At 48.8% G+C, this 25,041-nt stretch overlaps 1 protein-coding gene across 2 annotated transcripts; it reads right to left on the bottom strand.

Moving 5' to 3' along the window:
• Nucleotides 1-290: 290 nt before the first annotated feature.
• mob3a (MOB kinase activator 3A) lies at nucleotides 291-25,041 on the bottom strand. 2 transcript variants are annotated; one of them, XM_051935027.1, is made up of 4 exons: nucleotides 24,814-25,041; nucleotides 21,305-21,779; nucleotides 969-1,171; nucleotides 291-880 (listed from the first exon to the last, which is right to left on the bottom strand). In XM_051935027.1, the coding sequence occupies exons 2-4, from the start codon at nucleotides 21,720-21,722 to the stop codon at nucleotides 851-853; spliced, it is 651 nt and encodes a 216-aa protein (XP_051790987.1). In that variant the 5' UTR covers nucleotides 21,723-21,779; nucleotides 24,814-25,041; the 3' UTR covers nucleotides 291-850. The 2 variants fall into 2 exon arrangements, with proteins under 2 accessions (XP_051790987.1, XP_028672499.1); XM_028816666.2 differs by having other exon boundaries at nucleotides 21,305-21,789; nucleotides 24,833-25,041.

Here is a 25,041-nt window from a genome sequence, read left to right as displayed (position 1 = left end):
ATCTGATGGGCGGAGGGCCCAGGGGTCTCTGTGCTGCACCACTCACACCCTTAGACTGGCGTGAGAGGACACTTTGGTTTTTAAAGCTACTCGCTACACTCCTACTTTAACGAGGAGTCAAGGCGCTATATAGACACATGGTAACCCACTCCTGATGATCTAAGAAGACTTGGGGCGGTGGGTTTGACGGATTTCATACTTGAAACAGCCTCTGGACCTAAAACACAATTCTAACCAAACTATCATTTTGTAACACTGAAAACAAACTTTTTTTTTTTTTGAATTATATACAGTATTATATATATATTGGGGGGGGGAACACAACACAAACACGACACACACACACACACACACACACACACACACACACGTACAGACGTGAGCACTGGCACACATCTCAACATGTCGTCCTTCCTTTGTGTCACTAAGGTAAACCCGACAGCCTCTCAGGAGGGAATTCTGGGTGAAGGAGGCCAACACTCCCACCCGTTACCAATGAGCGGCGCTCTCGAGGTGGGCCGTGTGGGAGCTCTGAAAGGGGCCGAGCGTAAAGGGTCTCCATCGCCAGCTTGTTCTTGTTGGTCTCCTCCCATCGGTCGTCACCAAGAGCAGGAGTGGGCTACATAAACTGGACGGTGCGACTCTCTCATCGTTAAATACGTCGGGGCGTCTGCTCGCCAGTGGGAGCAAAGATCAAGGAAACGAAAATGTCCTAAAAAGTCAAACTCTATTATAAAAACAGACAACTGCACAGAACTCTATGTACATACAAATACAGATATAAAAATAAATTCTCTGTCTCCCAAGTGGTCTCTTAACGTCACACAGCTGGACGAGTGCACGCCGCTTCTCAATGACACATCTGCAGGGTCATTTCTTTCTGTTGGGAGGAAATCGAGAAATCCTTTAGTGCGGCGGCCCCCCGTGAACGCCAGCGAGCGTAACGGACGGACAGACAGACAGCTTACCAGAGGCCCCAGCTCCTTCTGGTCTATGAGGTTGAACTCCATCACAAAGTAGTAGAAATGCTTGTAGCAGGTGTTCACGTGGGCCTCGGCCCCCATCATGTTCACGCGGTCGAAGTGGTGGATGTACACGTGAACGAAGACCCGGAAGAGGCGCGACAGAATCTTTTTGGCCACCTGCATGAAGTTTTTTGGAAAGGGGGTACCTGAAAGAGAGGAAAGTGGGGAGGATTAGGGTTAGGGTTAGCATGTCACTTACTGTACCTAAATGTTAAGACTTCCTGTGCCAAGAACATAAGGCATGAACGCGACCCTGGGCATGCCGTACACAAACTCACGGGTTACTGAAAACCAGTCAGGGGAAAGAGGGGCAGTCAACCAACAAGGGGTGTCAAAAAAATGAAACCGGCTGGTGCCATTTCAGGCTCGACTGTGACAGAGAAAAGACGATCTGAAGTGATGCGGGGTGACACGGCCGTCACCGTGACTGCCTCACATGCGTGCGTGCGTAGGTAGGTAGGTAGCTCTGTGTGTGTTGATGTACCCGATAAACATCTGGGATACAAACTGCTTTTATCAGGGACTACTTGCCTTGTTCTGAATCAAGTATGTCACTTCACTGGCCAAGGGTAACGTCAGTCACGTTTTCAAAAGTGGCACAGAGGGTGTAAATGAGGAGGAGGAGGACTCAATCATGTGGAGTCCTTAAAACACAAGGTCCGGTAAGAAACTGGGGTCTTGTAAAAACGGGCTCTCCGGGCACAGGAGCACAATTGTGATGTGTGTTCACCCGCTGGTGGAATGGTGCCCTCCACGTCATTCCCACCCGGCAGCAGCTCTCCCAGTGTCACCTTCTTCCCAAACTCACACCTGACTCACTCAAGCGCATGACTTCACCTGCAGAGGATTTCCTGGGATGATCCGAGTAGTGCCATCCAGCACTGGGGGTCTGAAAAGGAGACCTGAACTGGGTGGTCTTTGCTGCCATCGAGCCGTTTCAGAGTTGTCACTCATGACACTCCCTTCATTTACTTTTATTAATTAATCCCAGAGGGGTCGCTGCCCTTCTCACAGGACCACTGGGGGGTCAGCCATTGTTCGGCGGCCCTGGAGCACTTTTCAGGTTAAGGGCTTTGCTCCAGGTGCCCAGTGGAGAACATTTAAAGGCAAATGTTTCCTTGTGCCCCCTTTACACCAAACCCACTGTAAAGACGCCAGTTTTGAATTCCGGCTCTCCGGTTATCTTATTCTATCTGTGACTCCGTAATCAATGAACTGACCGCACCCAATGGCAGTTGGGCTAACGATGGCAATGGACGTGCTGTGACCCTCGTCCTGTTGATGCCCATCAGCGTTCGATCACTCGAGATTGACTTCAGTCAGCGGCCTCGCAGGCGTTGAGCTTCACCTTACAGACTCGTTACGGCGCACGTTTTTGGGCAAATTTGGAATAAAATACTCGAAGTGTATTGTCTTTATTGAACCCCCCGATTAATTCAAGTAGTAAACTGACAGATCAGTAGCTGTGAGTGAAACACTAACCTCTAAGATTAGGGAGTTGCCCCCCCCCCATTGGGTTACTCCACAGCCCCCTTCACTGTTGCCCCGCCCCCACTTTCCCACTGCGGGCTCACGCCGGCCCATCTGGGGTCAAAGGTTAACACCTCCTGCACTCGTCACCTCCGACGACACAAGTTGTCTCGAGCCCCACCGGTGGTCTCACTGCCAGGCCATGGGATTGTAGCAGCTGAGAAGGACCCCCAAAGTGTGTGCCAGTCAGGGCCGACTACCCACAGCCCCCTTTTCCATGTTCTATCCCAGAATGAGTTTTTCCAGGCTTCTGCGCACAGGTGAACTGAACCTGCATGAACTTCACTGTGTGACGCGGCCATTAGCTGTGAAACCTCAGGAGTCCGACGTCAACCCCAAAAGAGTTGATCCCTGTAAATAGTTAATAGTACATCAACAATATAATCTGTTGTAGTGCGGGCGTTAATTAGCGTCACACCTCCTAACCTGCATGCACCACGTTTTTGGCTCTAACGCCAGAAGCGCGGTGGACGCTGTAAGGGTAGGTTGTGGTTTCTGTTTCTTTTGTGATTTTTTTATTTCATTTACTTTGTGTTAATAATTTATAATCGATTTCATTTATTATTTAATAGGCAGAGGGGAGAAGACGTTAATGTGACGCTCTGTCTATCTTCTTTACTTTTCTTTTGAAAAGATTTTCGGGAACAGGAAAAATAAAATCAAAGGGGAAAGAACGGAGGGGGGTAAGCAGGAATTGTGAGAGGGGACGGACTGGGGGCGGCTATACAGCCAAAAGGAACGCGGACCCGGACACCGCGCTGGGCTTTTATTATATAGATTATTGACACATCATCTTCAGATAAAGGTGATTGGGGGGGGCAATAAAAATTGGACTTTAATTTAGTGAACAAAAAATGAGGAGGTTTGCCATTTCTGCCCGCGAGCCTGGGCTCTAATTGCTGGAACTGCCCCTCAAGTCGGCATCTGGTGGTCTCGGACATCGACTCTTGTAATTCTTTGAGCTGTGTGTTACTGGGATCGTGAAACACGAGAAGTTAAAGGACGGGGGAGGATTTCTTTGCCCCCCCCCCCCCCCCTTATTTGTTGCCACTTTAAGGGACCCCTGATCATAACTCATTCACTGGTCACTCGAGTTGGAGAATACGCACTGATGATTTTAATGCTAATATTTGATGCTGTCGGCACACACACTTCCGCCTCTTCTTACTGGTCCACAGACCCCCTCGACGCCAGGGTCTCTTTTCCAATGCCCCCCAGGACGTGCGTCACCACGCGGTGCCAAGCAGATTTCATTACGTTTGGTCTTCACAAAGATGTCCCAGCAGGAGATAAAAAAATACTTCAAGCAAATGTGGTCCGGACAATCAAGCAGTAGCCTTTGTTAGAAAAGCCCCTGGTCTCATGGGCACTGGTGCCTCGGCAGTGAGGTGTGGTAACCGCGAGGTCCTCCATGGGTACTTTGGGCACAGACAACTTGCTATTTCAGGTGTAAAAGAGTTTGCCAGTCTTTTTGGGTTTAAATACAGTCTTCTAGTCAGGAAGCGATCGTCGTTTCCCATCATGAGCACACAAACCTCCGCCCGCGGGCGCTCACTCGGCTCTGCACCTTCCTCTGCAGCGTTTGGAGTGCGCGTGTGGTCAGCCTCAGCTGCAGGAAACGGTGGCTGCTAGGCAACAAGCTAGGGGTGGGCTTCCCATCTCATGCAGGTCTGTGTGTGGAGCAACGCAGTGCACCATTACAAAAAACACGAGCTGTGAATGAGTGGACCTCATCGGTGTGCTGAGGGGAACAAAACGGACAGCTGGGAACAGGACGAGCGCTAAAATGGGGGTCTTAAGAAAACGAAGAGTGAAGTTCAATGGAGACAAAGAGAGGACACGCCAAAGTGCCACCAACACCCCGAGGTCAAATGTGGCCGTGACACCAAATGCTCCAAGCCTGTGTGGCTCCATCACCCCCTGTTAAAGAAGCACACACTCCAACTACCATGACGAGAGTGCCAACTATGGCCTGGCACATTCACTTACCAACCCCACGCACCCCCCCAGTCGAAGCTTTCCACGACAAAACCCAAACCTCAGTGTGCGCGCCGCTTCTGAGAGATGACACGGTGACCAAAGTATGAAACGAAGGCCAAGGCCACATCACGGTGCCACCTTCATACAACTGGCAGGAATGGACCGACGGATCTTCTGAACAAACTCACCAGCTCAGCTCAGCTTCAGCCAACGGCGCCCTGCTGTGTTCCAGTGGCTATGGTGGTCAGCACTTTGTCACCCATGTACAGTCACACTGGGTCAGCCTGGGCTGAGTGGCACTTTGTCACCCGTGTTCATTTGGTCAGCCTGGGCTGAGTGGCACTTTGTCACCCGTGTTCAGTCACATTTGGTCAGCTCGGGCTGAGTGGCACTTTGTCACCCGCATTCAGTCACACTGGGTCAGCCTGGGCTGAGTGGCACTTTGTCACCCGTGTTCAGTCACATTTGGTCAGCCTGGGCTGAGTGGCACTTCGTCACCCGCGTTCAGTCACACTGGGTCAGCCCGGGCTGAGTGGCACTTTGTCACCCATGTACAGTCACACTGGGTCAGCCCGGGCTGAGTGGCCTGGCCTGCCGTCGTCCAAACTGCTCCAATGAAGAGTCTGACGCAGCGAATACCTTTTAGTTACCCACACCGCCACTTTTGTATCACGTTATTTCCTAAAGACACAGATGCCATCAGTACAGAACTGCGGACATGACAGAGCTGTCACCGACCGCGCAGCACATTGACAGATGAAGACAAATGTCACGCAAGGAGTCAGCCTCAACCCCAGCCCTCGGCTCAATGATGAAGGGTGTGCAGTGGGGCCAGGCTGGCATCAAGTGACCTCGCACTGACACTTCACTTCTTACACGAGACACGCAGGCAGGCGGATGGCAAAGCCACTTAGCAACATCTCTGACATCATGAAAGTCACAGAAGAGCAGGCCAGAGGGCTCGAGCTCCGACAATTCAGCACATTGTTCCCGTCTCCGATGAGAATCACAAGGCCTTAAGTTAATTGCATGCCCCTGTTCTGCGCCCATTTCCAGATCAATGCCCCTTTATGCCCGCTGCCCTTGTGGTCTTGTTTCCTCACTCCCTTGATTTGCGTGAAGCCTGAATGCCGAACTCTCCACCCTCGTCATGCTTACTTAGACTTCGCACTGAATGGTGGTCTTCAGAGAGGCACTGACACCACATCTGATAGTGGCACACGGCACAATCAACGCCCCCCAAGGCACACCAACGGGTTACTAAAAAGGGACAATCAGCCTTCTTTGGTTGTGTTGGTACAACTGGGCTCACTTCCAGTTGGTAATACAGGAGACCTTCACTCCACATGGCACCTTTAAACTGTGGACTCCATCACCTTGAGCATCGTGAAGCAGCAGACCGATGCCACCAGATCACAATGGTGATGGCGTTTTACGGAGAGCCAAAGGTACAACGTGTGGGACAGGGGCAAAGGCTCTGGACTTCAAACCCTGAGACTGTGGGTTCAAATCCCACTACTGACACCACTGTGTGACCCCGAGCAGGTCGCTTAACCCACCTGTGCTCTAGTTTGGATCTAACCAATTGTATCTCAAATGTTGGAATGGAAGTCGCTTTGGATAAATAAATGTCAACGTTTCAGGACAACTGCTGCTTCCGGAGTGAAATCTGGTTTACAGCAAGGGTCAGCACCAAGCCCTCCATCATTCCTCATCATGATGGACTCCATGGAGATGAAGGTAACAACCGACTTGGAGATTACAAACTGGAACAGATGGGAATCAAGTGCTAAAGGCTCAGGGAGCGGGCAAGACGAAGGACCAAAGCGGGGTCTTGGTGCCAACTGCAGGAGAGAATGAAGGCAGGGGACGCCTGTTAAATAGCAAAAGACAGGGGACCACCAAGAGGCAAAGCATGTGAAAGAGGACTGGGGGTCCACCACCAAACAGCGGCCGGACCCTCTCTAATGTATGTGGGCCATGAAAGAGCAACAGATATGAAAACTGGAGGTGATGAAGACCAAGGGGGCAGTCAGAGGGGAGGGAAAAGTGAGGACCACAAGAGACGAAGTCGAGAACGAAGGCTGAGAACAACGGCAGAGGGAAATGAAGTCAAATGGACAGCAGGGCACAAAGAGGAACGGCAAAGACCAAGAAGGAGGAGATGGATGGGCGAGAGATGAAGAGCAGTTAGCAATAAGGCATGGAGAGTAGCAATAAGATGACGAAGAAGAAGGTGAGCGCCTTTGGACAGGGGACAGTGGCTTACCGCTGCATGAGGACAGGTCTTGACAGGCGACCTTCATAAAGGGGAGCACAGGCAGGCGACGTCACTATCGAGATAACCAGCGGGCGTCGAGTCCCCTTAACCGCTACGCCAAACTCACAAGGACCCTCAGTAACAGCTCAGAAGCCCCCCCGAGTGCCGCTTTCCACCCAACTCCCCTGTTAGCTCCGTCAAGCAGGCACATCCATCCTAGGAGTGTAACAGGACACCAAGGCCGAGGACAATTGTGACGATTACGCCAGCTGCCAAGCATCGGAAGCGAGAAACCAGGCGAGTAACACAAGAGGCAAAATGATCAGGCAAACCAAAGACGAGGGGCAAAATGAAGAGGGAGGAAGAAAGGAGTCGAGCAAACGAAACAGGAAGGACCGAGAGCACGGCCGAGCTGTCTGAAAATGGACAATCGCGATCGAGAACTGACCGATAGGCACAACGGGACACCCTGTCATGTGACCGATGGGACAATCGAGGCCATGGCATCACGTCAATAAATAAAAGGGACTGAAAACTAAAAACTTTCAAACAAAGTGAAATGACAAAAGAAACCAAAAAAAAAAAAAAAAAAAAAAAAAGTGTACAAAACCATAAAAAAGTGCTGGGGGGCACACTGGCCAAACTGGTACACGGCATGAAATTCTTCCAGTTTGGATTTTGAACACAACACCTTACCAGAAGGCAAAGCATCATGGGACACTAGAAGGAGTTTGTGCAGAGAGCAGCAAGTCAGCCGAGCCCTTTAACTGAACTACCCAGAATGCTGTGTGGTTTGGCCCGATTGGCGAGTTAATGCAGATAGGAAGAAGCCAAGTCTCGTGCTGCGTTTGCCTGGCACTGGTGCCACCACTGGGCGAGTGAGTGACAAGACGGCGCTGTGCTTCTGGAGGTTCAGGAGAGGTCGGCTAATTTGAGCGCTAATCCCGGTGGGTACGTCTGCTTTAATTACAGTTATACAAATAATCCATTATACTGGCACACACTGTGTAGTCATTCCGTGATGTGGATCCATGCAGGTGGCACAGTGGGCAGTGGGGGTGCTGCTGCTCTGCAGTAAGGAGACTGGGAGTTCGCTTCCTGGGCCCTCCCTGCGCACTTTGAGTAGCGAGATAAACGCTCAATAAATGTAAAGATTCGTCTATTAGTGGACTCCTAACCCAGTGGCACCCGGGGGTCAGGTGGGCAGGCCAGTGGGTGGCATAAAACAGTGGATGAAAGTGGAGCTCCGTGTGTACTCAGCACAGGACATTCAGCAGAAGAGCGCAGCACTGGCCGTTAATGACAATGACGTGTGCTTATTATAGTGACATGTTGGCAGGAGAGGACAGCAGAAATATCACTGTGTTCTGGGCATGGCACAGAATGTGATGCCACTTTTCAAAGACAGAAAATGCCAGGGAGAAGCACACGGAAAACTCGTGGACTCAGGTGCATTAACACCGTCTGCCACACGGGACCTGCGTTAACACACACACACACACACAGGGAGGAGTCAGGCCGTACCCGCTGCGCTTCAAAAGGTGGCAGATGAGAAAAGGAGTCACCCGGGGCCCCCAAACCACTGGGCAGACCACCCTCAGTCGGGCCGCTGGCTGGACCACCTTTGGGAGATAAAAACTCTCAGCAAGAACAGAGCACTCGGGTGCTGATCACGATGTGTTAGAGGCTACGTGCTGGATGTGCCACAGTACGTATATAAAGATGGCAGGCCAGCGCCCGTTAGATACGCATATTAAAACAGATGGCCAGACAGGAGGTCTACTTCTGCGGCACACATGGGCACGGGGGTCTGTCTATATGCCAATATAAGACGAGGTAACAGCAACACACTGCCGTCTGAAATATGAACTGCTCCACACCAGCGGCCTCGCGACTTTATCCAGATCTTCATTTCACGACTTTGTGCTCCCCCTCGGGCAGAGGTGGCAGCCGAGGCCGACATGACGACTTATGAAACATAAAGGAAGGAAACTCAATCACTCGGATATGCAAAGTGCAACTTCAGTGTATGCAAACCAGAATCAGTGTTGCCACATCGCTATCAGTACGTCCACATTAACGCCAGCGGACAATCGTGGCATCCGCAGCGCCTCCAAACCAGGGTGCGTCTCACCGCTAGAAAAATACAAGCGGAAACAAAAACAACAAAAACCACAAGCATGTGAAACGCCAACCTGGGGCACAGCAGAGCTCCTCATAAGTCACGAGTGTCCGTGTGCCTACCAAGTCACCACTCTGTGCTGCCATCACCACTGTACTCGGGCTGCTGATGGTGGAGACGATGTGTGCCAGCGAGTGCTCGAATGCCCAGCCCCAGATCAGTGCGAGGACGGCAGGGACACAAGTCCACTTTGTCCTGCGAGTCGAGCCCATGGACGTTTATTAGGGTGGACAGTTGGCATTCGCATCGATCACCGGTCCAGTCGAGCTTCAGGTGTAGCGTCTCTTCTTAGCTGTTGTGGTCACCTTTGTGTTGTCCTCATTTGTACCAAGTTGACGTGTTTTTAATGTTATGTGGGGGTCACTTTCTAAAGCCTAATGACAAACCAAATTTCCCTCTGGGGACAATAAAAGTGAATTGAACCGAATCAGCCAGACATGAAGCTAATAAGACCCCCCCGGGGTTTCTGGGCCAACTTCCTGTTCGTATTTCTAATCAAATGAGTTCCCGCTCAGTGATGTCAGCGCTGGCTCTGTGAAGTCCTTCACACTTTAGAGGGTCACTCTTAACTGTCACAACTGCTGCCGATTTGGGGTCTTCTGTTGCTTCAATGACAAGCTGAAAGTGAGACGGTGCTGTGATGAGGGGCTTCACTCGACTCAGGACCTCCACACCTTCGACTTACTGAAAACGTTCTAAACGTCCAGGGGTCCAAAGACGTCTCCCTCGTCAGTGGGACTTGTTAAAAATTGGGGACCCCAAGCAGGCCAAGTTTCAATCACCTGCATGCCAACCACTTCTATTCAATTCAGAGCACCGTCTTCATGATGGAATGTAGCTTTTGTTTTAATCCATATTTTAAATCGTTACTGCAGGTGGTCTCATCGGGACCCTCTTGTGTAATAACGACACGCTGTTCAGACAGTTGAGAGGAACGTCACGTCCCAATAAGACTAATCTCTCAATTAAAATACAAAAATCCCGGTGACGAGACGAGACTTTATCAGAAAGAGAATTTCAAGTCCTGCGAGACGAGACTTTGTGCCAAGAGACTGAACTGCGGTCCACGGCCCACCGGCCTGCCACTCGTGTGAATGTTACTGTCAGACAGACTAAGCAAAGAAGAAAGGGCAGCGCGTCGAAGAGAGGCCTGAAAGCGTTGGAGAGAAAAGAATTCAACAAACAACAATAAATAATCAAAGTGCAAATACGGAAAACAAGGAAAGTTCTAATCAGCCTGGACCAAGTGGAACTGAAAACCAAACAGGTCCAAGCGGGCCGGAAATAAAAGACAAAGAGTAGACGACAAAGTAGAACATCGTAAAGAATTCAAAAATGCTGCCGTGATCAACACATGCAGAGCAGGTTCGAGATTATGATAGTGAAGATCACATTAGGGTTACAAATGGAGATTATTACTCCGTGAAATAACAGGACAGCGAAAAGAGTGCGAATATCCAGACATACTGTAGGGGATGGGACACAAGTATGAAGACCTGGAGATCGTCTAATTCGTGTTGCCTCCCAGTGAAGAGGCGTGCGTAGCCACGAGAATTCAAAGATTTGTTGTTTGGTGAAAGTCAAATCCACAAACGCTTCAGGCAAAATATCCAAATCTACAATAATAATCTGTTTACGGTCGCATCATTCAGTGCTCAGACTTACACGATTCAGGGCCCGACGCTAGGAGGATAATTAAAGCTGCGACAAGTTTAATTTCAAAGAAACCTCAATTGGGTCAGGTGTATATTTATGATCACGGAGAGGCGATGCAACAAAGAATCGAGAGAGTTCAACGATCACACGTGTTAGAAATTCTACAGCCAATAATGGAGACAAATCCATACGTCTAAAAGTATCGCACTTTACACAAAACTTACCTGAAAAACACCGACAAAGAAGTTCTTAGATTTCTGTATGAATCTGAAAGATCAAACTGGCATAGATAATAAACCAACATGTAACGAAATTGTCAGCGATAATAGTTTGGAACGACGGTGACATCAAAGACAGAGTTGATATTGTTTATCCAAAAGCACAGCGCAATTCGTCACAAGTGGCAGAGAAATAACGAGCACATAGTGCCCACATGAAGGCTGGCGAGCCAGAGCCCCACAGTATATATAATAACTAGCTGTACCCCGTGGCTGTGCCCACATAGTAATGAAACAGGACAAAGTTTAAAAATCAATAGACGTTGGCACTGTATCTGATCGTGTTGAGCTCTGACCGGAGAGCGTTCCCCGCATGGGGAGAAGGGCACATGGCTGTGGTATCTCTGCCAATCAGCAGATACCCTCTAAAACACACAGAGCTCTGATCTCTCTCTCTCAAAAACGTCAAACGGTAACAATCTGTAGATGGTAATGTCTGCTGAACAAGGTGCGCTCCAACACGTGGCCTTACACTGGTTACGTTTAGGGCAGATTTCAAAATCCTCCTTTTAACATATAAAGCATTAAATGGCAGAGGTCCGGCTTACTTGTCTGAACTTATCGTGACTTACAAACCTGAGCGCACATTAAGATCTCAAGATGCTGGTCTGCTTATGATTCCAAGGATTAATAAAATAACAGTGGGAGGTCGAGCTTTTAGTTACAGGGCCCCTAAACTGTGGAGTGGTCTGCCTGCTACTATAAGAGATGCCCCTTCGGTCTCAGCTTTTAAAGACTCACTACTTCAGTTTAGCACACCCTGACTAGAGCTGCTGATTAACTGTACAGACTACATCTCTGTTGTTAGTCATTAGCACTAAAACAGAAGTCACATGATAGTTATAATTGGATACTAACCCTCACCAATTCTGTTTCTCTTCTCGGTACTCAAATGTGCCACTTGGTGCCACGGCCCACCTGCCAAGTTGTTTTGCCTGCCTAAGGTAAAGTCATCTCTGATGGAGGATCACAGGAATCGTCGGGTAGAGGGGTCCTGTCATCGGATTGGCGCTACTTCAGCTGTGGAATGGCTACATGGGGGAGGCAGTTTGATGGCCGAGGTCTCCAGGACTCTACACAAATCCAAATCATATTATGGGATATATCATCTACTGTTAAACTCTACTCCGTACTTGTAATATTTGTATTTTTATATTGTATTGAGGATTTCTTCTGTTCTGTGTATTGTGCTGACCCCCAATCTACCTGTAAAGGGGTCTCTCTTTGAATTTCCTTTCCTGAGGTTTCTCCATTTTTTCCCTACTAGGGTCTTTTCTTTGTCTTCTCAGAGAGTCAGGGCTGGGGGGCTGTCAAGAGGCAGGGTCTGTTAAAGCCCATTGTGGCACTTCTTGTGTGATTTTGAGCTCTACACAAAAATAAATTGTATTGTATTGTGGCGAGAGGTAGAGCAATTCGAACGGAGGAAGGTCCCGGCCCCCCTGCCAGTCTCTCGGACTTGTATAAATACATCGGTACCACAAGCGAGCTCTGGTCCTTAGCACGATGAGAGAAGTTGCAAAATCAACCGGAAAGTTCAAGCAAAGTATAGAAAACGACCCGATCTAAATCCGTTACGTAACGCTCTCGTGAAAAGCGGACAGACATACAGACAGAACGTGCTTGGACCACGAAATTTTGAAAACCGTTTCTTAGTGAGCAGCAATGGGCTGAGGGTAACCCACATTCCCAATGTCAAGTCCCAAGTCCTCCTGGTTCAGGAGATTTTGTGAAGAGTGTCTCGGTGGGATTTGACTTTTAGATTTATGGACAGATTGATGATACGAACTCCTGACAAAATGGCTGAAGTGGTGTCTTTGAGCAAAGGCCAATCTGTCCAGTGACAGTGAAACGCTGAAATGGCTGTGAAGGACTGGCTGGGTGGGTTTCAAGTCAAAAGGATTTGCTCACAATCATCCAACCTGCTATATCCTAACAGGGTCACGGGGGTCTGCTGGAGCCAATCCCAGCCAACACAGGGCACAAGGCAGGAAACAAACCCCGGGCAGGGCGCCATCCCACAGCAGGGCACACGCACACACATTTAGGATGGCCAATACACCTGACCTGCATGTCTTTGGACTGTTGGAGGAAACCCACGCTGACACGGGGAGAACATGCAAACTTCACGCACCTGGGAAGCGAACCCAGACGGGTCTCCTTACTGTGAGGCACAGCGCTACCTACTGCGCCACCGTGCTGCCCGCTCACAATCATGATAAACTTTAAGATGGCACAGAAAACTGTGTTCTTCACAAGGGCCCCTTTTAAATGACAGAGTAATAAAGATGGCACCAAATCCATAAACCTTCCTGTCCATATCCTCTTTGATGTTAGAGGTTTCAGTTTCAGAAGACTGAGAAGTTTAAAAGCGCAAAAGGAAACAGGAAGCACTCCTAACGTCAATGACCCCGAGGTGAGGGCACACTTCCTGCTCACTCGCCCACTCAGGACCGTCGTAGGTCACAATATGGAAGTAAGGTCACACAGTGCCACCCACATGGGCCGCCAGCTCCACGACGGCTTTCCGTTTCTTCATAGCTGGACAAATGGCAACTTGTCGAAACTCAGAGAAAAGGCTTCAGTGCAAAGTGTGTGAATCAACGGCTGCCCTCACACAGCCAGCTACTGGAAACCAGACGGGCAGACAGGCGGAGGGCACAGGGGGACATTTTTTTTTCCCCCATGCAAAGAAGAGTCCCCTAAAATTCCTCCACAGCCACACGTAAAGTCAAATATCAGACTGGAGGGAGCAGAATGCTGGGATTGCTAGCAGCTAAAGGTGGGAATCATTTACTGGAACCAAGTAATGCCAGAGCTGTGAGGGCAGCGACTCGCTCACGTGGGTGACAGGGTGCTGGTAACTGGGCTCCTTGTATAAAGGAAGCCCTCGTTTTAAAAGGTGCACCAAGTGTCCCTTTGGGGTTCCTTTACCTATCGAAGGGTCTGAAGCCATTCATTGGGCAAAACGTCAAAAAAAAAAAAAAAGAGAGGATGTAAAGATGGTGGCAAACACCTCTGTCACCTCACTGTACACTGAAATAAAAAACGTACCTGCTAAGGAAATAGTAGTGGGGTGTCGTACCGCGTCAGCCATTATGAGTGTAGGGAGAAGGGCAAGCAAAATGACCCCAGCAACTCGGGCCACTTCTTCAGGCGAGACGTGGAATCCTCAAGAATCCTGGGGGTCACTTGACTTGACTTCTCCCTGTTAAGGCTGTCAGTAGCTAAGTTTCCATTCAGTTTTTTGCGACGTTTTGTTATCGACAAACAGAATATACGTAAAAAAAATGTGCGAAATTTGCTGTCTCCAGCCTGTTTCTATCCAACTGGCTTTTTATCGATAAAATGGTGTGCGTGATGACGTCACCCCCCCCCCCAAAACGAACTGTCGCATAACTTTTGTTGTATCGCGAAAAAAATCTGCCCTTGAGCCGTTTCCATACATATGTCGCAAATTATCTACCTTTTGTTTTCCACGTTACACCCCCTCCACTAAACAAAGAAACAACGAAATGGAGAGATTATTCAGACCAGCTTACTGTTATTTCAGTTTCACAAATAATTGGAATTGTACATAATATCCGAAGACGACAGCAGAATGAAGCAGTTGCTTGTCTGATAGCCCTAGAGCTCGAAGAAAGTACCCCAGTGCGACGAAACCCACGGGTATTGAAGAGACGACGGAATAAGACCTTCTGGGAGGAGGTGGTGGAGAGACACTTCACAGAAAATCTCTGGCTGCAACATTTTAGAATGACACGGCCGACGTTTGAGATGTTGTGTGGATACATCAGTCCTGATGTTGCGCCCATCACAGGTTGCCAACGACCACCGGTTCCAACCCAAAAGCGGATTGCCAACGCCCTTTACAAGCTGGCAACCTGCGCCGAGTATAGAGTAGTTGGAGAAACTTTCGGGGTTAGTAAAACTACCGTCCATCGATGTGTATATGCTGTGTGCACCGCTATTAAAGAAAAATTAATGCGGCGTTATATCAGACTTCCGACTGTAGCGGAGGCCAATGAAATTGCATACCGCAATTCCTTGGTGCATCTTGTGCCACAGATTTACGGTGCGCTGGATGGCACGCATGTGCTTATTCTTCCCCCGACGGAAGGCTACCGCGATTACATTAATCGCAAAGGGTGGCCATCTATTGTTCTCCAGGCCCTTGTTGATGACAGGTGCATGATACGAGACATTTGCGTTGGCACTCCTGGAAGTGCCCATGATGCAGCTGTGTTTGCAGCATCGGATCTGTACAGGTGAGCCTACCTTTCAACATCCCTTCACAGTGCGATAACAACTGAATTAACCTGCTTCCCTTAAGGTTTTTAATTAAAACTGAAATTTGAATTAATACAAAATAACAATGTTTAATCAAAAAAAAAAAACTCTCTTCATCAGACCATGCGAGCCGCTCCGCCATTCTCGTTTTGATTGCACGTGATGAAAATGTGACACATTTATTTGCGTTAAAGCCCTTTTTTCTGACAAAAAGTGTTTCCAATGTAGTTTTTGCGACATCTGAAGTATCGATATGGAATTTATGCGCTAAAGTTAAACGGAAAAATATTATGTCGACATGTACAACATTTTATCGATAATTAGCATTTCCATCAGCCATATCGGTAAAAAAATTTGAAGCGCTAAATATTTTTTCGCAAAAACTCCTTGGATAGAAACCTGGCTAGTGAGGAAGACCACAATTGTGCTCAGACAGTCTGGCTGGTGATGTTTATACTCCCTTAGGCCGAGTTTATACTTCACATGACGTGACGTGACGCCTGCTCCAGTGGATGCCACTGCTACACAAGTGGTAGATCTGGAGGATTCCAACAGGTGGCAGTGCGAGATACCATCACGGTGAGAAAACGACCATCTTCACGATGCTGGGAATTACCTGAAACATCCATTAAACTCCAAGGACACCTTAAGCACAATATCTCTGTGTTTAATGATCACATCCGTCAATCCAGGGATGCGCCCATTCCAGCTAGCATGGGGTACGAGGCACAAACAATCCATGGACGGGGCATCAGCTCATCGCAAGGTGAACACAAACACACACACTGGCGTCATTTTAGTGTCACCAAATCCCCAAATCTGCATATCTTTGAGAGAAAATGGGAGCCCACTGTGGAATGGAATGAAATGGGGGACCTGCAGGCAGGGAACACTGGGAACGTGACTCGGTACTGTGAGGCAGCAGCCGCCCCCACATGCGTAATTATTAACTGTATCCATTATTTAAACAAAGTTAACAACTTAACAACCATATTCTGAATGCATTTCATCATGAAAGTGACATCAAGTAGGAATCTAAGGATTGTAAATATCAGAAATGTCACGTGTTGTGTGTGGCGATCACTGCTGCCAGCAGTCCGTATAGCGATCTTAACAACTGGCTGACGTTTACGACGGTCTGCTTTAGAGGCTAACGTGGACATTTGGAGATCAAAGCCGTAGTTTCCACTTTAATCACTAAACAGGCCTTTTCACCGTGTCCTTCATTTTTCTCTGTGGCTCAAATACGCCGTCATACATTCTGATGTATTGTGTGTTCTGATTTTTAATTTCTTATTTTGTCTTTTATTTATTTTTCTTTTCTTCATTATGTAAAGCACTTTGAGCTACTTTTGTATGAAAATGTGCTATAGAAATAAATGTTGTTGTTGTTGATGTTGTTGTGAAGGTGCGAGATGGCACAGAAGGTGGTATGTGAGACCTTTACAGCGCATCGTGTCCTTACGGTGGGGAATATGCGACACTTGAATATCAAAGCACCACCAATACATTTGTGTGTCGGCATTTTGCTTCACCGTTCATCAAACACCGCAGCGCACACATCGATCCTGTAGGGTCACCAAAGTGGCTCTCTGTCACATGTAGACAGTAAACGGGGACTGACGTCACGTCCCAACTTGATCACACTGCGCCCCCTGACTTTTTGCTGACACTTCAACTCGCGCACGTGTCACGTTGATTTCAGAGTACGCGTGTGGCAGCCATGATGTGTGCGTGTATGCGCTCAGAGTGTGAAGTAGAAAACGGCCTTTAGTTTCGTCAGGTCACATAATGACAGGAGTCTGTCAGGGATTACTTTGGGACGCAGTGATTGAGGACCCCAAGGTGTGTGGTGGGGGAATAAAATAAAAAATAAACTCCTGTAAGAGGGGCTCAAACCTCAGCCCAGTAGCAATGGTAGGGTTTGGACTGGGAGGAACGAACACACAATGAGAACAAAAACTGGAAGTTCTCAGCGGGGCGAGCACAACAGCTGCTGAATGGCTCAAAGCAGATAATAAAAGGCGGCCTTCACCTACAGCCAGCGCTCTCGCCAGCGCCACTCGGCCTTTAAGTGCTATGAGCTCAGCCGAGTCCCCCTTGACGTTCACTCGGACATTCCTACATGTAAAGGCACATAAATGAGGCGCCACGCTCGCGATTCTCTTTTAGCATTCTTTGCTTTTGTATTTTTCTTATTCTAATTTTGAACTTTGTGCTTCTGCCAGGCCAGCTGCCAATCCCCTCAAGCGCAGGGCCCAGGACTTCCCAACTCTTTAGTCACCTCAAAGACATTCCTGCTGGAGCTCGATTCACATCTGACCTACAAACAATAAAAAGTGGCACAGAATCAGGAGCACCTCGGAGATGGCATTTGGACCTCATCTGCATGTTGTTGTGAATGTGACAGGGACAAATGCCAATGTGACCCCAAGTCTCAACGACTGAACTAATCCGGCGTCACTTTGTACGCATCTCTGCACTGGAAAGATGGGCAGCTGTGCCAACGCAGTGCATAAATAGAGAGAAGGTGGCAGACTCAAACTGCATTTCAGGCAGCTGTGCCCACCCAACACACCAACACTGCTGTGCACTTCCTGAACGCCACCCTCACCCTCCAATTTTTCCGAGAAGCACTTGCAGAGGGAAACAGACATAAACGATCATCAGTCATGCGGGATCTCCTGAGACGGTCAGAGCACCCCACGTCACCAGATATGGTGGCAGTGATAAGGGGGCTCAAAGTCCCAGCTGCGACCTTTCACTTTCTCTTTGTCACCAGAAGCTGACAAACGTCCTGCACGAAAACCAGCAGGCCGCTGATGTTCACATGCGTGGGAGGCGCAATAAAGTCTTAGAATACTTGGTGGGACTAAACCAGCCCTATGTGAGTCGGTGTTGGCACAAGACTGGGCACGGTGATCGAGTGACATTCTAATGCAGGGCTGGCACCGGTGGGGATAGGCGCACACTCCTCTGCCAGCCACATTTTGATGCCTTTGGTCTGCGTGCGCACATATTGATGACTCATCAGATTCTCACTCAAATGTTTTCAAAATTATTAAGAATGCGACTCCGTGAAGAAGGAATGAGACGAAAGCGGGCCGTTCAGGCCTACAAAGACGACCAGCTGTAGTTACTGAAGTGCGACTGTCTGCCACATCAGTGGCTCGCTCCACGAGTGTGACGGTGACAGCTTCACATACAGTGGCTTCTGGCTTAGGTGTGACTGTGGGCAGAACTGACTTTACAGACTTCACACACATGGAATCAATCAGTCAGCCAGTCAGTCAGTCAGTCAGTCAGTCAGTGCCGCTCTCTCCCTCTCTGGTCCGCTTCAGAGCGCAGCCCGGTGGCTCTTACAGTCAGAGAGTCGCTTCCATTGCACCTTTGCTTTCCTGCTCAGGGTTGAGGTCTAAACAGACGTTTCCACTTATGACCACTGCATATGAAATGAAAGGCTAGAAAATGATGTTGGGCTTACAGGCACCGCGCTCACTTTGTTCAGTTCTTACTTATCAAATCGATTCCAATATGTACAGAAATGTGCTGACACGACTCCATCATTATACACAGACGTGAGATATGGTGTCCTGCAGGGCTCAGAACTCGGACCATCACTGTTGTCACTTTGTTTCCTAATGAGAGATCCCAGTGGAAGCATGTAATGTTCATTTTCACTCGTATGCAGATGACACCCAGTTATACCTTTCATTTAAATCAAATGAAGTTTCTCCGATGTTGTCTTTAATTACTTGTGTTAGTGAATTAAAGGAGTGGATGAATGAGAACTACTTGTCTTTAAATACAGATAAAACAGAGATGTTAATTGTTGGAGGGAATGATGCTGATCACAACAATATTTTGTCATCATTTAACTCAGTGGGAATCCCAGTCAATTTTACTGAATCAGCCCGCAATCTAGGAGTTATCTTTGACTCTAGCAGGTCATTTAAAGCGCATATTACAAAGTTGTCCAAATCAGGCTTTTTCCATCTTAAAAATGTTAGGAAATTAAGGTGCTTTTTAAATAAACAGGATTCTGAGAAACTAATTCATGCATTTATTTCTAGTAGGATTGACTACTGCAATGCGGTGTTCACTGGATGTTCAAACTGTTCTTTATACAGCCTCCAGTTAATCCAAAATGCGGCTGCAAGAATTATTACAAGAACAAGAAAATACGAACACATAACTCCAGTTCTTAAATCCTTACACTGGCTCCCAGTTAAGTTTAGGGCAGATTTCAAAATCCTTCTTTTAACATATAAAGCATTAAATGGTCGAGATCCAGCTTACTTGTCTGAACTTATCATGACTTACAAACCTGAGCGCACATTAAGATCTCAAGATGCCGGTCTGCTTCTGATTCTAAGGATTAATAAAATAACAGTGGGAAGTCGAGCTTTTAGTTACAGGGCCCCTAAACTGTGCAGTGGTCTGCCTGCTACTATAAGAGATGCCCCTTCGGTCTCAGGCTGAAGACTCACAACTTCAGTTTAGCACACCCTGATTAGAGCTGCTGATTAACTGTACAGACTGCATCTCTGTTGTTAGTCATTAGCACTAAAACAGAAGTCACATGATAGTTAGAATTTGTTACTAACCCTCACTTATTCTGTTTTTCTTCTCGGTACTCAAATGTGCCACTTGGTGCCACGGCCCACCTGCCAAGTTGTTTTGCCTGCCTAAGATAAAGTCATCTCTGATGGAGGATCGCAGGAATCGTGGGAAAGAGGGGTCCTGTCATCGGATTGGCTGGCCCAGCGCTGACTCAGTTGTGGAATGGCCAATAGGGGGAGGCAGCTTGAAGGATGAGGTCTCCAGGACTCTATTCAAATCCAAATCATATTATGGGATATATCATCTACTGTTAAATTCTGCTCCGTACTTCTAAAACATTTTTAATTGAGGATTTGTTCTGTTCTGTGTATTGTGTTGTGTTGTATTGACCACCTTCTTTTGACCCCCACTGCACGCCCAGCCTACCTGTACAGGGGTCTCTCTTTGAATTTCCTCTCCTGAGGTTTCTTCCATTTTTCCTTACTAGGTTTTTTTGGAGTTTTCTTTGTCTTCTTAGAGAGTCAGGGCTGGGGGGCTGTCAAGAGGGTTAGGGTCTGTTAAAGCCCATTGCGGCACTTCCTGTGTGATTTTAGGCTCTACACAAATAAACTGTATTGTATTGTAAATGAAAAGGTGGGCAGGCAGGTAGCCATCTGCCATCATCATCATCATCACAGAGCACAGGGCACACCAATGGCCCAGCAGTCTTAAAACGGGCCTGTGGGAGCCGAGTGTGCCTTTACTCCGACCAGCGCTGCTTACTCCTCTCGGCTCTTGGTGGTTTCACAATAATTTCACATTAGGTATAGAAGAAGGCTTCACGTTTCGGTTCTTATTTTAGCCCTACAATAGTGACTTCATAATAATAATTCTTTGCATTTATAGAGAGCTTATCTCACTACTCAAAGCGCTCAGCAATTACATGTCAAGGCCCCAACACAGCAGAGTCCCTGTTGGCATTTATGGGATTCAAACCACCAACCTTCCGATTTGCCAGTGCAGATCTCCAGCCCCAGAGCCACCACTCTGCCACCCCTTAACATCAGGGACCTCTTTAATTGACCTTAAGGTTAGGGTCTCAAGTGGCGTCCGCTTTCTGAACGAGACCCCGTCCTCTCCACATGCCTTAGCACCCTGAATGTACAAACAAGCCAATCAATGTGAATTGTGGTACCGACCACAGCGACCGGTCACAGACACTCTGGATGAGCGCCGGCCATTACTGCCCCACAAAGCCCGCCGGTCCCGTTCTCTTAGCAAGTCCCCGTCATCTTACTGCCCACCACACTACCTGGTCACTTATTCCAAGTGTCTGTCGCTCTTTGTGTACAGAAAACCTTGCTAATGTTTGTGTGACATTTCCCTTTCACGAGTCGCCAACTGTGTCCCCGTGTTCTTGACGACCTCATCTTAAAGTCACCGTCTCGATCCCCTCATCATATTAAACATTTCAATTTTAAATTTGGAAAAACAAAGAAACAGACGGGCTCTGGCCATACGACAAAGTGCCCGCATCGCCGACATTGAGTGTGTAAACGCTTACCGACATTAGTGGGGAAGATGTCCTCATTGTTGATCTGCATCTCGATCCAATCCATCAGCAGGCTCATGTACTTGGGGGCGGACAGGGCCGTGGGCTTCTTGTATCGGCACTCGTCCTGCCAGCGGTACTCGTACTTGGGGCCTCCAGACATGACGGGGCAGGACTGGTCAGTGCAGTACTCGCAGATGGTGCCGTAGATCAGGTTGACCCGATTGAAGAAGTCCACCACGTGGACGGCCACCCAGTCGTGCAGCCCTTCGCCGTGCGGGAGCTGCACCGCCTGCTTCAGGTCGAGGCCCGCATTGAGCGACGCCTGCGCCTTCTTGTGAAGCTCAAACCTCTGAGTGCCCTGCTCAAACTTGCGCTTGGGTCGGAAGGTCTTGTCCTTATTGAAGACCTGCTTGAGTGCCATGGACATTGTTCAGTGCGTTAGATCTCAGTAAGGTGAGCGGCAGCTTGAGGGACCGAGGAGGCTCTTGGGTAACCTGTAAAAAAATAAATAAATAAATAAATAATGAAAGACACACACGGAGGTGACGACTCCTCCAGTCACCGATGAACTGACCAACGCAGCCCAAAGCCGTCAGAGTTTAGGAGTGAAAAGGACAACACTAAAGAATTTACAACACAAAGTGGTGCCACCCCAGCAAAGGAAATTCAAAGAGAGCCCCCCCCTGTCCAGGTAGGGTGGGGGTCAACGCAGCACCATAAAATACACAGAAGAGAACACAAGAGGGCGTCACGGTGGCGCAGTGGTGGCGCTGCTGCCTCGCAGTAAGACCACCCGTCTGGGTGCATGGAGTTTGCATGTTCTCCCCGTGTCCCCCCCACAGTCCAAACACATGCAGGTGAGGTGCACTGGCCATCCTAAATGTGTGTGCCCTGCGGTGGGATGGCGCCCTGCCCAGGGTTCATTTCCTGCTCCAGCAGACCCCCGTGACCCTGCAGTTAGGGTATAGCGGGTTGGATAATAGATGGAAGGATGAAGAACACAAGTCATCCTCAATACAATACAATAGTACAATGGAGATATTCCAAGTGCAGAGCAGATGATATCCCAGAATGCCATTTGGAGACCTCGGCCATCAAGCCGCCTCCCCCTATTGGCCATTCCACAGGTGAGTCAGCGCTGGGCCAGCCAATCCGATGACAGGACCCCTCCACCTGATGATTCCTGCGATGACTTTACCACTTGGCAGGTGGGCAGTGGCACCAAGTGCCACATTCGAGTATTTGCCCCCTTTGTCGTCTCCAGGGGCTAACAGCGTGAAAGTGACCTCGGCCAATGAGAAAGGCCAAATCACCCACCCACCCAGAAAGCTGCTCTAACAAAAGGGGCAAACGCAGAGCCGCTTGGCAAGGCGATGCCAAGACTCAATGCTCCTCATCGGCTTTACGACTCTGAAGTATCTGAACGCACACTCGACAGGTGAGGGGGCGGCGGGTGGTCTCTTTGGGCCCCCGTCCTGACCCCCTCAGTTTGAATGGCCTCAGACCTTCACACAAAATGCAAAGCTAGACAACGGGAAGCTGAGGTTTTAAATCAGGACTTAACTTAAACAACACCCCTGTGAAACGCTGCGTACCCCCATAGTGTCGAGAGCCGGTGTAGCAGTAGTAACCCGAACTCAACGCTTCCTAGGATTTGACCTCAGCCACCGCCGTGGAGTCGTCGTCCCCGCTATGTTGCTTTCACTCAGGCCGGCAGGTTTGTGAGCATCAGCCGCTCATTAGACATCCTGACGTGGCGGCTCAGCGGCTACAAGGCAGGACGCCGAGTTTCTGCACCCAAACTTCACAGCCACTCGCTTGTAGACTGGCTTTTGTGTTTTGGGTCGCCGTTCAGCTGGAGGGGCCACAGATGGTCACCAGAACATTTTAAAGCAACAGCCTGTTCAAATCCAGTAAGTAGAGTTTCTTCAACCAGCGCCATGTCTTACTGCGGGACTGAGGAGGACCCGCTCACACTGGCACGCTGTTCACAGCTTCTTTCAAAGTGTACGGCTTATTTGGATAAATACGCTTTTAAAGTGTGTCCATTTGTTAACTTTACTGCTCCGTCTCCTGCACATTTCACCACATGCTGCACTTGTATAACCGAGTAGGTGACAAATGAAGAACCCTGGTGTTCTCACTGTCAAATGTCCAAATCCGTCATCATTCCAAAATGCCACCGATCTCTCAATTGTTTGCTTGCCAATGCTCCTCTTGGACAGCACCTCGCTACTCTTCCATGCACCCCACTTCTCCTCGGCCTATGGAGTCACGGACACTGCTGTTCTCTGGGCGTTCTTCTGGCACTTTCTCTGCCCTTGGGGTCATTTTGACAGGCTGAGATTTCCCAAACATGTTCTCCATTCGAGGTAACGGCTCTTGCTGTGGTGTGTGCTGCCTTACAAATGTCACCCTGTCCTGATTTTCATAAAGGTTTTCTTCATCTCTTCTGGAAATTCTGTTGGTCGAGACTTGGCGTTGTTGCACAAACCTCACAGTGGGGGTGAATGTAAGGGGGGGGGGGGGGAATTTACACTCAAAATGACCAATCCACTAACTCAGGTCCGCTGCCCAAGTGGAGAACTGAGGGTCAGTGCGGGTCTGGATGACATTGAGATACTAACCGGTAATTTAGAGCGGTTATTAAACGTTATCTCATGTTAGTCTGTCAACAGCAATTCATGGAGGCAAACACAATAACTGAGGACATCTGGGAAAGGCTTTTAAGCTTCTGTGCTGATTTTCCTTTCCATATAATTGGACACATGCTGCTTCACTTAGAGATTTCGGATCTGAAGATATCAATACAGGGACTCGTTGCTTCTACTCAGACGAACTTGGAGAACTTGAATCTTCTTCTTCTTCTCCTCCCGCTCCCCACAGGCTCCTCTTTCATCCATTTCTTCTCACCCGGTCCTGGCCAACGGGCAGCTGCTGTCCCGTTCATTACTTCAGCGGCCACAACGACAGCACAACATCTGAAAACGTAAACCTGTTGCCTGCTGCCGACTTACGTACTTGACGTCGTTCTCAGCCCCATCACTTTGTGATACTCCACCATTATTCGAACGGCTACTTTACGCCTGCCATTCTACTCGTCATCTGCGCTTTCCGCCGTCGGATTTATCGTCTGATAGGCTGACATGCACGTCATTCACGGCTGTCTATGGAGCTCACGACCTGACTTAAAAAGTGGCTAACAATTCTTTATCGTAATTTAGGTGACCCTCGCAAACTACGGGATGACTCCTTGGAATCTCCTGCTGCCCACACAAATAGCTAACCGCAAAGGCGAACACGGCGGGACTCCAGGCAGCCGACAAAGAGAGCGCGAGCGGGCGATGCACAAGCCCCAGGATGGCCCGCCCGTACAGTAGCGGGGTGCCGACGCCAAGCAGATCGCTAGTCAGCCGCTTGGAGCTGCAGGTGTGCTCGGCGTACTGTCTTCCTCTAATCCGCCCCCCCCTCCTTCTCCCTCTTCCCTGGCGTTTAGGCCCCACTTGCATCATCAGGACATCCAAACTTTTTACTTACCAGCCAAACAGTAAACTTCGGGCGAGACTTGCCTCCCGAGTGCTCTGAAGTCCTAGTCGAGTTGATAAGGAAGAGGAAAGAAAACGTTTGTTTAACCCAAAGTTACGCACAAACCGCCCGAGCTCTCCTGCGCTCGTTTCTAATCACACAAGCGGTAAATCGCACAGCACACAACAAGCGGGCCGGGCGGGACTCTTTACTTCCTGCCG

This window comes from Erpetoichthys calabaricus, chromosome 12, assembly GCF_900747795.2.
Source record: "Erpetoichthys calabaricus chromosome 12, fErpCal1.3, whole genome shotgun sequence".
Taxonomy (NCBI): domain Eukaryota; kingdom Metazoa; phylum Chordata; class Cladistia; order Polypteriformes; family Polypteridae; genus Erpetoichthys; species Erpetoichthys calabaricus.
The sequence above is the reverse complement of the archived record's forward strand: the minus strand, read 5'-3'. Positions and strand labels throughout refer to the sequence as shown.

Excerpts from the sequence above, each read along its gene's own strand:
- mob3a (XM_051935027.1), bottom strand. The coding sequence starts at position 21,722 with ATGTCCATGGCACTCAAGCAGGTCTTCAATAAGGACAAGACCTTCCGA. Across the intron at positions 1,172-21,304 it reads CATCTTCCCCACTAATGTCG|GTACCCCCTTTCCAAAAAAC; the intron begins GTAAGCGTTTAC and ends CCTCTCTTTCAG. Across the intron at positions 881-968 it reads AGAAGGAGCTGGGGCCTCTG|AAAGAAATGACCCTGCAGAT; the intron begins GTAAGCTGTCTG and ends TCCTCCCAACAG.